Below are 15,410 nucleotides of genomic sequence, written 5' to 3' on the forward strand. Positions count from 1 at the left end.
AGTCTGGACAACTTAGTGACTTAGTGTAACCTTGCCTCAAAATAAAAAAAATGAAATAAGCTCGTGGATATAGCTGACGAAGAAAGCCTTGGGCTCAATCCCCAGTACCTGCCCCCATTCACTTACACACACATACATTCACTGAAGGAAAAAAAGAAAGGAAAGGAAAGGAAAGGAAAGGAAAGGAAAGGAAAGGAAAGGAAAGGAAAGGAAAGGAAAGGAAAGGAAAGGAGAGTCTAGTGTTAGTGTTTGGTGAGGTTCTATTTCTTGAGCACAGATGGTCATTTTCTCACCATGTCTTCAAATACTAGAAGGGCCACAAATCTCTCTGAGGTCTTTTTATTATTTATTTTTGGGAGTAGAGTTCCTTATAAGAGTGCTAATCTCTTTCATGTTTGGAAGGGTTCATGGTAAGAGTTCTAATCTCATTCAAGATCTAATAATCATGATCTAATCATTTCCATAAAGTGATGACCTATTTCCTATTATCATACCATTGGGGATTAGGTCCTCAACACTTCAACATGTGAGTTTTTTGAGGGAGGAGATAAAAATATTCAACACAGCAATCTCTGTGTGAGAGGCTTTTACAAGAATAAGGAAATTGGGCCAACCATGAAATTGAGCTCTCAGTGCTGATTCTGGCCCTGCTACTACTAGGGTATTTTAAAGAAAATTTTCTCTTTTTTTGTCTAATATTAAACATCTTGTACAAACTCCTTGTTTTTTGTTGCTCATATTTATAGCTCGTATATTATGTGATTCTGTTCCATAATATTCTTGCCATGACAAAATCATAGACACAAGGGGCTGGGGATTTATCTCAGCGGCACAGTGCCTGCCTGGCAAGCACGATGTTGTGAGTTCGATTCCTGGTACCAGAAAAAACAAAACAAAACAAAAAAAAACCAACCAAACAAACCAAAAAAACAAAAACAAAAACAAAATCATAGACACAGAGAAGAAATAAGTCACTAGTTGCCAGGGTTAAGATATAAGAAGAAAGTGTGAGGAAATTTTTTTTTCTTCACCATTTCAGTGTCAATATATAGGTTGTGATTTTACTACAGTTTTGCAAGATGTTACTATTGGGTAAATGTGACAAAAGGCACATGAGATTTCTCTATTATTTCTGAAAATTGCCTGTAAATCTACAATGATCTCAGGATAAAATGTTTATTGTTTTCCTTTAGTATATTCTGTTGAAGTTTATATGTCTTATTTTCATTGCATATGAATCTTATCCAAACAGTATTTCCCTTTAGGATTGAGAACAGAGTGTAGCCCTCAGTTGACCTTTGTAGGTCTTGTTCAGATATTCCTGCCTTTTCTCAGCTGGTACAGGGAAGTATATTTAGTTTTTCTCTTAGGCTGGGAATACTCCTGCCCCACATTTTTGGCTGGAGGACCAAAATTAGGGGATTTAAAAAAATGGAAGAGGGCTGGGGAGATTGCAGTGAAGACGAAACTCAAAAAAGCCATCTCCTAAAGTGGAATGTGAACTTCTGAGCTCAACTTTTAGTTGTGCATATGCTCATGTAACCTAAATAGTGTGTCAAAGGCTTTGGGACTTGAACGGTGGATGGGCTACAGCTCTGGTGTCAGATTGACCACTGGACGGTCTGTACATAGAGGTTTGGTAAACTAGGCAAGTTTGAAAGAGCACAGTGAAAACTTTGAGAACTGAACAGATTCAAATAGCACAGTAAAGACAGCGAGGGCTGAACAGACCTGAACAGAGCACATAGAAGGTGGACTGAAATTTGCGGCACTACACTAGCTGGATGAAGTGCTTTTTTAAAATACCAAAATTACCCTTAGGGCTTAAACAAGACTCAGGATCTCAAACCATTTGAAACATCTAGAATATAATCTAAAATTCTACAGTTTAGGAAGAACTAGGAAAACTGTAAGTTGAGGAAAAATAGACAATGGTGTCCAACCTTGAGATAATATAGATGTTGAAATTATGGAAGACTTTCAAACCACTGTGATGTTAGTTTTCTATTGCTGCTGTAACAGATTGCCACAGCTTTAGTGACTTTAACAATATAAATTTGTGATCTTACATATCTGGAGGTCAAAATTCCAAATTAGATCTCACTGCATTGACATTAAGAGGTTAGCAGAGTGCAGTCTCTTCTACAGGAGGCAGTAGGGGAAAATTGACTTATTTTCTGGTCCTTTCCAGTTTCTAGGCAGTCTGTTTTTCGTGGATCTCCCATCTTGAAAGCCAGCAACATTGGGCTGATTCCTTCTCAGCTGCCATCTTTCTAGTTGTTCCTTTTCTGCTTCTGCCTTTTGAGGATTCTTCTTTTTTAATTTTTTTTTAAAGAAAAGAAAATAAACAATAAAAACAATGGTATAAAATTCCAAAACAAGATAACAGGAGAGTAACAATGGTTAGTACATTGTGTATTGTTATCTTCAAAGTAGTTGTTCATATTGCAAAATATAGTCATGAAAAATTGATCAATCTTCTGACATTTAGAGCCTAGTTTTTAAAAAAATTGCTTTTCTAGCATCAGTCTCATTAATTTCCACATGAGAGAAAAATCAATAGTAAAGAACAATAAAACTAAAAGCTAGTTTTTTTTAAAAAAAAATGCAAATGGTTAGCTAGACTAAGAGAAAAAGAGACAAGACTCAAATAAATAAACCTGGAATCTAAAAAGATAATATCATGAACTGACACCACAGAAATACAAAAGATCATAAAAGGACAGCAATAAAATATTATAAACCAACAAAATGGACAACCAAGAATAAATGGGTAAATTCCTAGACCTCTACAACCTAAGAATTCTGAAGAAATGTAAAATCTGATCAGAGTAATTATGTTGAAAAAAGCTCTTTTATCAAGAAAACCTGTGTCATCAAGAAAAGCCTTTGTGCTAGGTATGGTGGCCCATACCTGTAATCCCAGTAATCTGGGAAGCTGAGGCTGAAGGATCACAAGTTTGGGCCCTGCCTGGGCCACATAGCAACTTGAAGCTAAGTTTCAAAATAAAAAAAAAAATATTAAAAAGTACTGGAAATGAGCTCAGTGGAAAGGGCCTGTGTTTACTTCCTAGTACCAGAAAAAAAAAAATGAAAGAAAAGCTTCAGGACCTGAAGGTTTAACTGCTAAATTCTACCAAACATTTAGGGAATTAATAGGAGCTCTTCTAATTCTCTCAAAGAAGCTGAAGAGGAATAAATACTTCCAAACTCTTTTTACAAAGCTCGTGTTACACTGATACCAAACCTGACAAGTGCACTAGCAGAATAGGAAATTACAGACCCTGATGAACACAGATGTAAGAATTCTCAACAAAATACTAGTTAACTAAGTTCAGCAACACGTTAAAAGGGTAACTGATTGTGGTTAAATATTATTTATACCAGGGACATAAGCATGGTTCAGCACACACTAATCAATCAGTTACTCACTAAGCCAATATATGTGCCACTTTAGTAGAATGAATGATAATGTACTTCAGCATAATAAGGCCATATATGTATGGTTAGCCCATAGCTAATTCATAGAGTGAAAGTTGAAAGCTTTTCTTCTAAGATTAGAAGTAACTCAAAGTTGCTCACTCTTACCACTTCTTTTCAGTATAGTACTGGATGTCTGAGCCAGAGCAATTGTACAAAAACAAGCAAACAATAAATAAAAACATCTATATTGGAAAGAACGATGTTACATTGTTCTTGTTTGCAATGGCATGATCTTATATACAGAAAGCTGCCAAGACTTCACCAAAAGCAGCTATTTGAACTAATACATAATTTAGTAGAGTTAAGGGATATAAAATCAACTTACATAAATTAGTAACATTTCTATATACTAACAAACTACCTAATAAAAGAACCAAAAGATAATCTCATGTACATTAGCATCAGAACAAGTAAACTTCTTAGGAATATATAAAACAAAGCAAGTAAAAGACCTGTACACTGAAAATTGCAAAACATTAATGAAATAAATTTAAGAAGATATAAATAAATGGAAAGATATCGATGCTCATTGTTTTCACAACTTAATACAATTCAAATGTCTATATTGCCCTAAATGAACTACAGATTAAGCGTAATCCCTGTCAAAATTCAAATGACATTTTTCATAAAAGTATAAAAAAGTATAAAAATAATTCTAAAATATGTCTGGAACCCTAAAAACGTGAATAACCAAATATAGCAAAACTGGAAGTATTACAATGTCTGATCTCAAGACTTACTACATATTATAGTAATAAAAATAGCATGGGACTGGCACAAAAATAGATAAATACTAATGGAACAGAACAGAAAGACCAGAAATAAATCCATGTATTTATGACCAACTGATCTTCTATAAAGATGTCAAGTATATAAAATGGGGAATGTCTTTTTTAATAAATAATGTTAGAAATAGTAGAAATCCACATACAGAAGAATGGAAGTGGATCCTTATCTCATACCATGCACAAAAATAAACTCAGATATGGATTAAAGACTTCCATGGAAGGTCCAAAACTGTGAAATACTACAAGAAAACATAGGGTAAAATTTCTTCACAAAGAAATCTTGGCAAAGATTCTTGGCTTGTGATCCCCAAAAGATAAGAAATCAAAACAAAATAAGACAAATGAGACTGCACCAAAACCTCTGTACGGTGAAGGAAATAGTTAACACAGTGAAAAGACCGCCTGTGAATGGGAGAAAATATTTGCAAGATGCAGATTTGATAAGGAGTTAATAATTAAAATATATAAGAAACTCAAATCTCAATGGCAAGAAAACAGTCTATTAGAAAATGAAAAATTTAAAAACATTAATGAAGGACATTAAATAAGACATAAATACATGGAAAGATATCATGCCTATAGAGCTGAATAGATAGTTGAATAGTTTTCCAAAGGAGACATAGGAATAACCAAAAAGTATAGAAAACTCAACAGCACAAGTGCAAATTAAAACTATAAAGAGATATCACCTTCATATGCTAGAGTGGCTATTATGAAAAACTAAAGTTAAGTATTGGTGGGGTTGGGGAGAAAAGAAAACCCTGGGTGCTATTGGTAAGAAAGTAAATTAGTAGAGCCATTATGGGAAACAATATGGACACTCCCCCAAAATTAAAAATAGAATTACTATATAATCCAGCAATTATACTTCTGAGTATTTACCCAAAGGAAATAATACCAGTATGTTGAAGAAACATCTATACTTCTGTGTTCTTGTAGCATTATTTACTTTTATTTATTTTTATTTTGTATTTTGTTGTTTTATGGAAAAAAGTAGAACAAAATTTCATAACAAAATGATAGGAGAATAACAATAGTTAATACACTGCACATTGTTATCTTTAAAATAGTTACTCAGAGTACAAAATATGGGCATAAAAAATTCACCAATCAATGTTAGCACAAGTTTTCCTTTTCATTGAACTAAGAGACACCAGTAGTATAACTAACTTGCATTTTTTCCCTTTCTGCTTCCTTCCTTTCCCCTTTGCCTGATGTTAGTTCCTTTTACCTTTTGAATAATTTCTTACCATTTCTCAATATCTATTTTACATTTTAGATCTAATTTACTGTTTTGGTTTCTCACACCAGGGATGTTTATATGTGAGTCTGATTTATTTCACTTATGAGTATGGTGTCAAGTTGCATCCATTTATCTATCAAAGTCTCAAGTCTATCATTCTTTATGGCCAAATAGTATTTCATTGTAGAAAAAGACCACATTTTTTTTCCATTCCTTGGTTGATGGGCATTTGGGTTGTTTTCAAAATTTAGCTATTACAAATTGTGCTGCTATAAACAGGGATGCACATATGTCTTTGTGGTATCATGTGTTTAATTCTTCTGGGAAGATACCCAAAAGGGGAGTATATAGGTCGAATGGGACCTCTAATCCTAGCTTTTTGAGGAATCTCCACACTGATTTCCAGTGGTTGCAGCAGTCTACACTCCCAGCAGTGGAGAAGTGTTCCTTTTTCCACCCTGCCCCTCCAGCATTTGTTGTTGGTTGATTTCTTGATGATAGCCATTCTTACCGGGCTGAGATGGAATCTCAGTGCTGTTTTAATTTGCATCTCTCAAATGACTGATGATGTTAAACATTTTTTCATATATTTATTTTCCATTTATATTTCTTCATTTGAGAAGTATGTATTCAGCTCAGATGCCCAGTTTTGGATTGGATCTTTGAGTTTGGGGGGTCTGATTTTTTTCAGTTCTTTGTATATTTTATATATAAGTCTTGACAGACTCTTGGCTAAATTTTTTCCCACTCTGTGGGTCTTTTTTTTTGCTTTATTGGTGACCTCTTTTGAGATGCAAAAGCTTTTTAATAAAGCAAAATCTCAATTGTTGACTCTGAAGTATTTCCCATGCAGTTTGGGTTTTGTTCATGAAGTCTCTGCCTACACTTATGTCTTCAGGACTTCTACAAACTTTTTCTTCTACTAGATTTAGTGCTTCTGTTTTAATATTTATATTTTTGATCCATTTTGACTTTAGTTTAAAGCATGATCATAGACATGGGTCTAGTTTTAGTCTTTAGTATGTAGAGAGCCAGTTTTTCAGCACTATTTATTAAAGAGGCTGTCTTTTTTCCAGCGAACATATTTGGCCCCCTCGTCAAGAGTAAGGTGGCTGAGTGTGTTTGTAATTGTGTCTGAATTTTCTACTCATCCTCAAGTCTGTTTTTTTTGCCAGTACCATGTTGATTTTATCACCGTAGTTTGTAGTATAATTTCAAGCCAAGGATTGTGATGTTCCTGCCTTGCCTTTGTTGCCCATAATTGCTTTTGCTATTCTAGGTTTCTTCTGTTTCCAAATGAATGGTAGGAATGTTTTCTCTAGTTCTGTGAAGTATGCTAATTGTATTTTGATCAGGATTGCATGACATCTGTATAACAGTTTTGGGAGTATGGCCGTTTTCACTATGTTGATACTTCCTATCCACGAGCAAGGGATAGCTTTCCATTTTCTGATATCCTCTTTGATCTCCTTTTTCAGAGTACTGTCATTTTCAATATATAGATCTTTGGCTTACTTTGTTAGATTGATTCCTAAGTATTTCATTTTTTCAATTCTACTGTGAAGGGTGGTACATTTTATAATAGTATTTATAATAGTCATTTATAATAGTATTCATATTTATAATATGAATATTTATAATAGTCATCAAGGAATGAATGGAAAAGCAAATGTGTTGCACACATGTTTTAATACTAGTCAGCCTGTCATTTGTAACAGGATGGATGAGAACAGAGAACCTGAGAAGTGAAACAAGCCAGACCTGCAAAACAAACATCGTACTGCATGATATCCATTACACAACATGTAGAATCTAAAAAAGTTGAATGCAGAAGCAAAAAGTAAAGTGGTTATTGCCAGGGGATGAAGGTGATCTATTGAGGAGGATAGGAAGGTGTTGGTCATAGTGTACGAAGTCTCAGTTAAACAGGGTGAATAAATTCTGGAGGTTTATTTTATAGCATGGTGACTATAGTTAGTTAATAATAATGTACTATATTCCTAAATATTGGTAAGAGAGTAGATTTTGAATGTTCCCCCCCAAAAGATTACTATATGAGGTGATGAATATGTTAATTAACTTGATTTAACTATACCATAATGTATACATATGTCAACACATCATATTATATGCCCAAACTATATAATTTTGCCAATTAAAGAATAATTAAATTATTTTAAAATCCCTTGAGCATCTCAAACAGAAATTTGACAGCCATTAAGCAATAACTCCCCATTCTCCTCTCCCTGGGAAGCCATTCTTAACTTTCCCTGGCAAATTAGTTACAATCTCTTATGTAATCATGGAGCTCTACTTGTGTATATGTTAAATTATTCATTTTTGTGAGAAAAATTTACATGTTAACTCCTCTCTTGAATTTGGGCTTTCTAAGAATACAGTTTTATTAGTTGCAAATGGCACTTGTGTATCTTCCTTTTATAATTTTTTGTAACCGTTAATCTTTAGGTAAGTTAGCATTATTAAGATCAATAAAAACAGCATAGAAGTATCTGGGTTTATCTCCATAGCTGGTGAAGTAGACCTTTTTATCCACTTAATTGAATCTAGATAGCCAAAAGAATAAAATATTGACAAAGATGATCATAGAGACTATGGAAAAGATAGAATTAAATATTTAGAAAAGTGAAGAATAGCCTAAAATTACAAGCAATAAAAATAAATCACAAAATTATTTTTCAGTGATTCAACTATAAATATTAAGGACTTCTGATTAATTTATTAATTAATTTCTGCAGTGCTGAGATTGAACTCAGGGTTTTTACACTGAGCTACATTACCAATCCTTCCTTTTCCTCTCCTCTCCTCTCCTCTCCTCTCCTCTCCTCGCCTCGCCTCTCCTCTCTTGTCCTCTCCTCTCCTCTTCTCCCCTTCGTTCCCCTGCCCTCCCCTCCCCTTCCTTCCTCCTTCTTCTTCTCCCTCTTCCTCCCATTCTTGTTCTCCTTCTCCTTCTCTTCCCTCTTCCCCTCCCTCTTGTCTATTCTCTCTCTGTGTGTCTCTGTCTCTTTCTCTCTCTGTGTCTGTTTCTCTCTCTCTGTCTTTTAACTTCTGTGATTGGATGTTTTAGCCTCCCAGAGTTCTGGGATTATAAATTTGTGCAACCACACCCAGCTTAAATTATTTTAAAATGTCAAGTAATGAAGTGGTAAAAAATATTTTTCTGCTAAACTGAGAGATTAAATATTATGATGGCTATTATATGAAAATCTAATATCAACTGAGAGATGAAAACGTCAAAGGCCAAACAAAAAATGTGACAAAGGAAATAGGCAGTTCAGAAGAGAAAAATACAAGTATTTGAAGGAAAATAACATTGAAACACTGAAATTAGAATACATAAAATTAAATAATAAATAATAAGTTCCTATTTTCACCTATAAAATTTGAAAATACCTTTGTTCACAATATTCTATAATTTTACAAAAGATATTTACATTGATGAATTTCATAAGGGAGATTTAATCAACTGAAATATCTGAAGAATATTTCTTTCTCCTGGTAAGCAGGCAGCTGTCAAAGTCATAAATCTAAAGGTGAATTTCTGTAAATCTTTCATTCATGTAGCTATCTAATTATTAAATTAGGACATGTATTATACTATAAAATTATTTTGATGCAATTAAATATCTTGCTCTAGAAAAATAATGTTTTTACAATTTTCTTTCTTGAGACAAGGTCACACTATGTAGTTCAGACTGGCCTTGAACTCACTTTGCAGCCCAGGCTGACCTCGAACTCATGGTGATCCTCCTGAGTGCTGGGATTACACACGTGCACCACTATTGCCTAGCTGTTCCAGAAAAATCTTTGACAATTCTTATGACGCAGGAAATAATATACTTGGACTTCCAGATTTCCTGTAGAAGCATCAAATAGCAGTGGGCTGTGAGAAAACAAAGCAAAACAGAACAAAAGCAAACAAGTCAGCTGTGTTTAATGGCACACGTCTATAATCCCTGGGTTCTGGGAGGCTGAGGCAAGAGGATTCCAAATCGAGAGCGAGGGGGGCTGGGGATTTAGTTCAGCGGCACAGCGCCTGCCTGGCAAGCGCAAGGTCGTGAGTTCGATTCCCGGTACTGGAAAAGAACCCCCCCAAAAGTAATAATAAAAAAAACCAAATTCAAGGCCAGTCTGGGCAGGTTAGCAACTTAGTGAGACCTTGTTTCAAAATAAAGAATTTTTAAAAAATTTTTAATATTTATTTCTTTATTTTGGTCTTTTTTTCCAGAACCGGGAGTCAAACTCACGACCTTGCCCTTGCCAGGCAGGCACTGTGCCGCTGAGCTGAATCCCCAGCCCCTAATAATTATTTTTTAAAAGGACTGGGGATGTAGCTCAGTACAAGGGCCCTGAATTCAATTCCCTGGATCACCACAAACAAGCAAATCAATGAACAAACAAGGGCAGGTTTCCAACCTCAGCTACCCACAAATTCTTTTAGTTGGTTGTCACAAACGTCACTGGTTAAATGTGCTCCTGTGATATGACTGTGATAGGACCTGAACAAATTTTAGCTTGGTGCTAATCAATTCCTCCAGTTACTCTGTTGTGCAGGTTCATACGGTAGAATTTATTGCTGGGTGAATAAACATTTCATTTGAGCAAATCTTTCTAAGTGCCATACTGTATGTAAGAAACATACATCGCTACAGTGACTAATGAGACACCACTGTCCCACAGTTTATATATAATGGGTGCACGATCTTTTTAAAAAGGGGATAATTTAAAAATTAATAATGAAGTAATGCATATCTATTATATCTAGCAAATTGTTTTTAGTCAATGACATGCAAAAGAAATAATCAGCTGGCTTAGAGGAAGTTATACCATGTGGAAATTAGTTTCTATAGATTCATAAATGAAACCTAGATAGAACTGGTTTCTGATAATTTTGTCATGCTTACATTTATAAAATAAACCATACTAATTTATATTGAAAAACAACCTCTATTATCTGCTGTGAATACATGTATATAATAAATATATCCTTTTCCCCTCAATACTTCAGTTCTTCCTCCACTTGAGAAACCCCATCACCCTGAAACAGTGGAGCATTTTCAAAACGTTTTCACAGTCTGAAACATTTCAGAACCCAACAGTTTCACCAACAGAAATTGAACTGAAAATCAGGGAGATCCTGGAGAAAATGGACCAGCTGATCCCACCCAGACCCTTCATGCATTTGAATGCCACCACCAGCGCTGCACACAGCGTGGCCACCATCCTCAACCCTCGAGACACGTACTGCAGGGGGGACCAGCTGGATGTCTTGCTGGAGGTGAGAGACCACGTGGGACGCAGGAAGGAATATGGCGGGGACTTCCTGAAGGCCAGGATGTCCTCTAAAGGCCTGAAGGCAGGAGCGTCAGGGAAGGTGACAGACTTCAACAACGGCACCTACCTTCTCAGCTTCACACTGTTCTGGGAGGGCCAGGTCTCCCTGTCCATTCTGCTCATGCACCCCAGTGAAGGGGCATCAGCTCTCTGGAGGGCAAGGAACCAAGGTTACGACAGGGTGATCTTCACAGGCTGGTTTGTCAATGGCACCTCCCGAGTCCCCTCTGAATGTGGCCTGACCCTTAACTCAAGTGCTGAATTGTGTCAGTACCTGGATGCTCGAGACCAAGAAGCCTTCTACTGTGTGAGGCCTGCACACATTCCCTGTGAGGCTCTGACCCAGATGAGCACCAGGAACAGAGACATTTCTTATCTTAGCGAGGAAGAATGGAGACTTCTCCACAGGTAAACCTGCCTTCAAATATAATAAGGACAATAGGAAGGTCAACTTTGAATCAGACCAAACTCTAATCAAGCTGTCTTATGTCAACTGATGTTAACTGAGTTATAATCAGATCTAACCTCACCAGTCAGCTCAGCCAGTAGTACACTCATAAGACTCACGAAGTCACCTGTAGAACTATTTGCTAAAAGTAATATAACCAGTGACATTGTGTACGTAGTATATATCTTTTGTTTATCACTGTTGCTTGTAGTATTTCCAGATTCAGTAATCTTTACAAACCTGCATTTATAATAATGTACTGCATGGAATACTAACCCTACACAGTATTAATAGAGGGTATACCAAAGGAGTGAACAGTTTCATTATTCAGTTTACTTTACCCTTTAATTCAACGAGTCATCAAATTCTATACATTGTCAGACTACAGACTGTTACCTCTATCTTTGACTAAGTTAACATCATACTCCAATTAAGTTATGTGAGAAGCTCCACAGCTGGTTTCTCTGCCCCTGTTCCTATTTCTTTCAAGATATTCTCTGCACTGCACCTCAGCTGATGTTTCTGAAACGCAAATGTACTTTTTACTTTTCTTTGCCTGAAACCCTTCATAGGACCCCTTGGCTCTAGGGGAAAATAAATTCAAACTCTATCATGTCTCCAAAGAGTTGCTAATTCTGTAGGCTCTTGTGTCACAGCTATACTGCTTTGCTCTTTCTCAGTCAACTTGAACTCATTTTATTTCACAAATGGACAATATTTTCTCTCAGCTCTGGAATTTCACAGCCCTTGGTTCAGAGTCAAGTCCTCCAGGAAGCATTCCCTACCACTGAAGTACTTACCAGTGCTGTATTCTCTCACTGCATTTTGTTCCTTCCCAGCATAACACTTATTACACCATTACAATGTCAATGTATTTTAATAGAGTCTGCTAAATCCTAGGCTCTGAGATACAATAACTATGGTTTCTCTTTCAGCCAACTTGTAAACAGTCCGCACCTTCTATATTCTAGACACAGCCCTAAGAGTTAGGAATTAGCATTTTAGAGGATAGAAAGACAACACATAAACAGATTTGTGGCAGAAAGCCATGACAGTAAAGGATTCAAATGCTATGGTTGATGTTATTTTATTTTTTTAAAATTTTTTGGTACCAGCAATCGAACTCACAACCTCACACTTGCCAGGCAGGTGCTTATGCCACTGAGTTACATCCCCAGCCCAGTGTTATTTTAAAAGGACAATCTAGTAAGGCCCTCTTGAGCAGTAACTTGAATAAAGTAAAGGAGCAGCCATGTGAATATTGAGGAAAATCCATTCTCAAAAGAGGAGATAGAACCTGAGGCAAGAGCATGCTGGAGTACTCCAAGAAGCATGAGTGGGAGAAGGAGGGCCTCAGAGCGCATGTGTTGGTATCAGGAAGCCTTTGAGGGCCAAGAATATGTCTTGTAGGCCCATCGCATGGAGCCAAGAAGGTTCTCAATAACTGCTGAGTGAAAGAATAAGGGGAATGCAATATAAGATAGTGATTAAATAGGATTCTTTGCATCAGGACTTATCAGAAACTTTAATACTTTCAAACAGGGATAAAATATTTTCCAACTTCTTTGACTGCAGAATGCTTACTTTATGGGTTACTTAAAAGATTTTGGTTCCTCAATTTGGGAACCACTGCTCTACACATGCTTTAGTTTTTGGGAATACATTCAGAAAAGCAAATTGAATAGAATAACATCCTGGCAATTTGAGTTCAAATTCAATTCAAACTTTATGATGATGGGAGGGGGAAGGGCACAACTGACCCCACATCTCTATAGGGTTTCCCTTCCATGTTTCCTTTCACTTACTGATTTTCTCATCAAGATATGTAAATACCCCTTTATCCTGTGGCTCATCCAAAGGGTACTGAGCTTTTTCAAATAAAATTTTTGTTAGTAAGCAAAGGAGACATGATCATGGAGACATAGAAAAGTGCTCTGATCTTAAAGGTCTCAGAATCATGTCCTAAGTCAGTGTGGGGGCCTCTTGTACCTGATTTCATACTTGCTTTTGGCCACCTTGACATCCTTCTAGAGGTCGTCTTCATTGAAGCCTGGGTTGGATCAACATTCCGGCGCAGTTTCCTGGCTGCAGTTTAGGAAATCCAAAGTTGCTGGTGTGGCAGATCTTCACATATTCTGAGCGCTAATCCTGCTTCTCCAGTGGGCTGTATTTATGATGATAATGTGTTCTACTTCCCAATAGACACATTTCCTTCCTAGATCCTCTGCTCCATTCTAAAAATTTTTTTCTTCAGCGCATGGATAGAAATCCGAGTCTCCTTACATGTGTTTTAGTGCATATGCAAGGAGTTGGTTCATAGGTGATTCAATAACCAAGAACTCTCTGTTGAATCGTTCTGTTGAATCATTCTGTTGCTAAGCTCTACGGCCCCTTCTTAGACCCAAGTCTGTTCTTTGACATCTTTTCTCCCCATGACTCTGGAACTAAGCCTGTTTCCCTTTCATTTGTAATATACTAATACGTTTTAAAAATAGGGTTCTGTCCTGCAATCCCAGCTGCAGAATTAGGAGTGTTACCTTCTCAGTTACTCACATCTTTAAAGTTAAAAGGTTTGTTTTTTCTTTTTAAGAGTTTTATAGGTAATCATGACAGGAAAGTGAGCAAGGTTATCTTGTAAGGAGACATCTTGTAGGTTACAGTTTTTCACAATTCTTATAGTTTCTACTATGGTGTTGTATCCATGGTCCAGCTATGGTAGGGCATCTGGGTGGGGTCCTGAGAGGTTAAGAAATACCCATAGATGGCTTATGAAATATAAGGTTTAAAACTAAAGACAGAGGACAGGTTAGTTGATACTAGTAGGAGAGGGTCCACAAGAAAACAGAGGGGCCTAATAGCGGCTCTTGGAAGGTTCACAAGAGTTACACACTCTTCAACGGCGCTGCTTTGCCAAAATCTCACATGGGATGCACAGTCAACAGCAGCACTGCTCAGCAAAATCCACAAGAGACGTGTTCTGTAATCACATTGCTCAACAGGTTCATGAAGTGTGTGTACTAAACACCAGCACCACTCAGAGGTCCAATGGTGCTGGGCTGGACAAATATTCATCAGGAAGTACTCAGCTTGTGAGCAGTGGTGATTGGCTGGACTGTGCTCTCTTCCATAAGGAAAGGGGTTCACAGCTTAGGTTACATCAGCCGTGACATCATGAGCTTGCTTTGTTCCATTGATGATCAACATCCCGAGGAACAGCAGACTTAGCACATGGGAGGAAGGCAGTTTTTGTAGATAATAATAGTTCTCCTAGTTCCCAGTATTGCTGTGATAATACTCACCGGGACAGTCTGATCTGGGCACACTTATGATGTCCCTCTGGGTAAGAAACTTGGGATTGAAAATGGGACATATTGGGGACATTTTAGGAGCATACAAGGGGCATGGTGACAAATGCCTTAGTGTTTAGTCAGGAATGATACATATGGTCTAACATTACAGATCTTTTTCTAAATTGTAAAGTACCACACACACAAGTACAAAGACAAACATTGTTCAATGAAGACCTTCATATTATCAATACATATTTTTAATCCTAATTTTAATGTACTGTTAAATTTGTTAACCAACTTTGGATTTCCTACTGAGATTCCCATCAGATCTACTTTTGGCACAAGATTAAAATTTGTCCTAGTGGGAATTTGAAGCTGGTCAAACATTTATTCTTCTTTATCTGTCTCAGGTAAGGTTGGGGATGATAAAAGAATAAATTTGATTTGTCCAGATATAATCACCAGCTCAATTCTTAGCACCGATATCCTGAGGCAGTGTTTACTGTACTGGGCACTTGAAATATTGTAGCAAGTAAGAGTGGCCTGATTCCTACTCTCAAGAGATAGCAGACTATGGAAAATCGACTCCTGGGACTTGTAAAGGTGAAAAATGGATGAAGCGAAGCTGGAGCATTAGACACTCATAGGAAGTTGTGAGCTGCTTGACCTTTGTCCTGTAGGTGATGTAAGCTGAAGATGAAAAGTCAAGGAAAATTTTTGTATAGTGGAATAAAACAGAGAGCAGAGAGGTTGGATTAAACCAAAGAGCAGAAAGGTAACATAATAATCTAGGGCAGAAATCTCAC

At 36.7% G+C, this 15,410-nt stretch overlaps 1 protein-coding gene across 4 annotated transcripts in view; it reads left to right on the top strand.

Annotated features, from left to right (window-relative positions):
• The window catches only part of Nxpe2 (neurexophilin and PC-esterase domain family, member 2), a 42,581-nt gene that overhangs the window by 4,592 nt on the left and 22,579 nt on the right, over positions 1–15,410 (top strand). For all 4 annotated transcript variants that reach the window (XM_005378164.1, XM_005378163.2, XM_005378165.2 and 1 more), the window contains one exon: positions 10,541–11,274. In XM_005378164.1, the coding sequence (XP_005378221.1) occupies positions 10,541–11,274 (734 nt within the window). The remainder of the gene's footprint in view (positions 1–10,540; positions 11,275–15,410) is intronic.

This window comes from Chinchilla lanigera, unplaced genomic scaffold (genome assembly GCF_000276665.1).
Source record: "Chinchilla lanigera isolate Chin_1 unplaced genomic scaffold, ChiLan1.0 scaffold00011, whole genome shotgun sequence".
Lineage (NCBI taxonomy): Eukaryota > Metazoa > Chordata > Mammalia > Rodentia > Chinchillidae > Chinchilla > Chinchilla lanigera.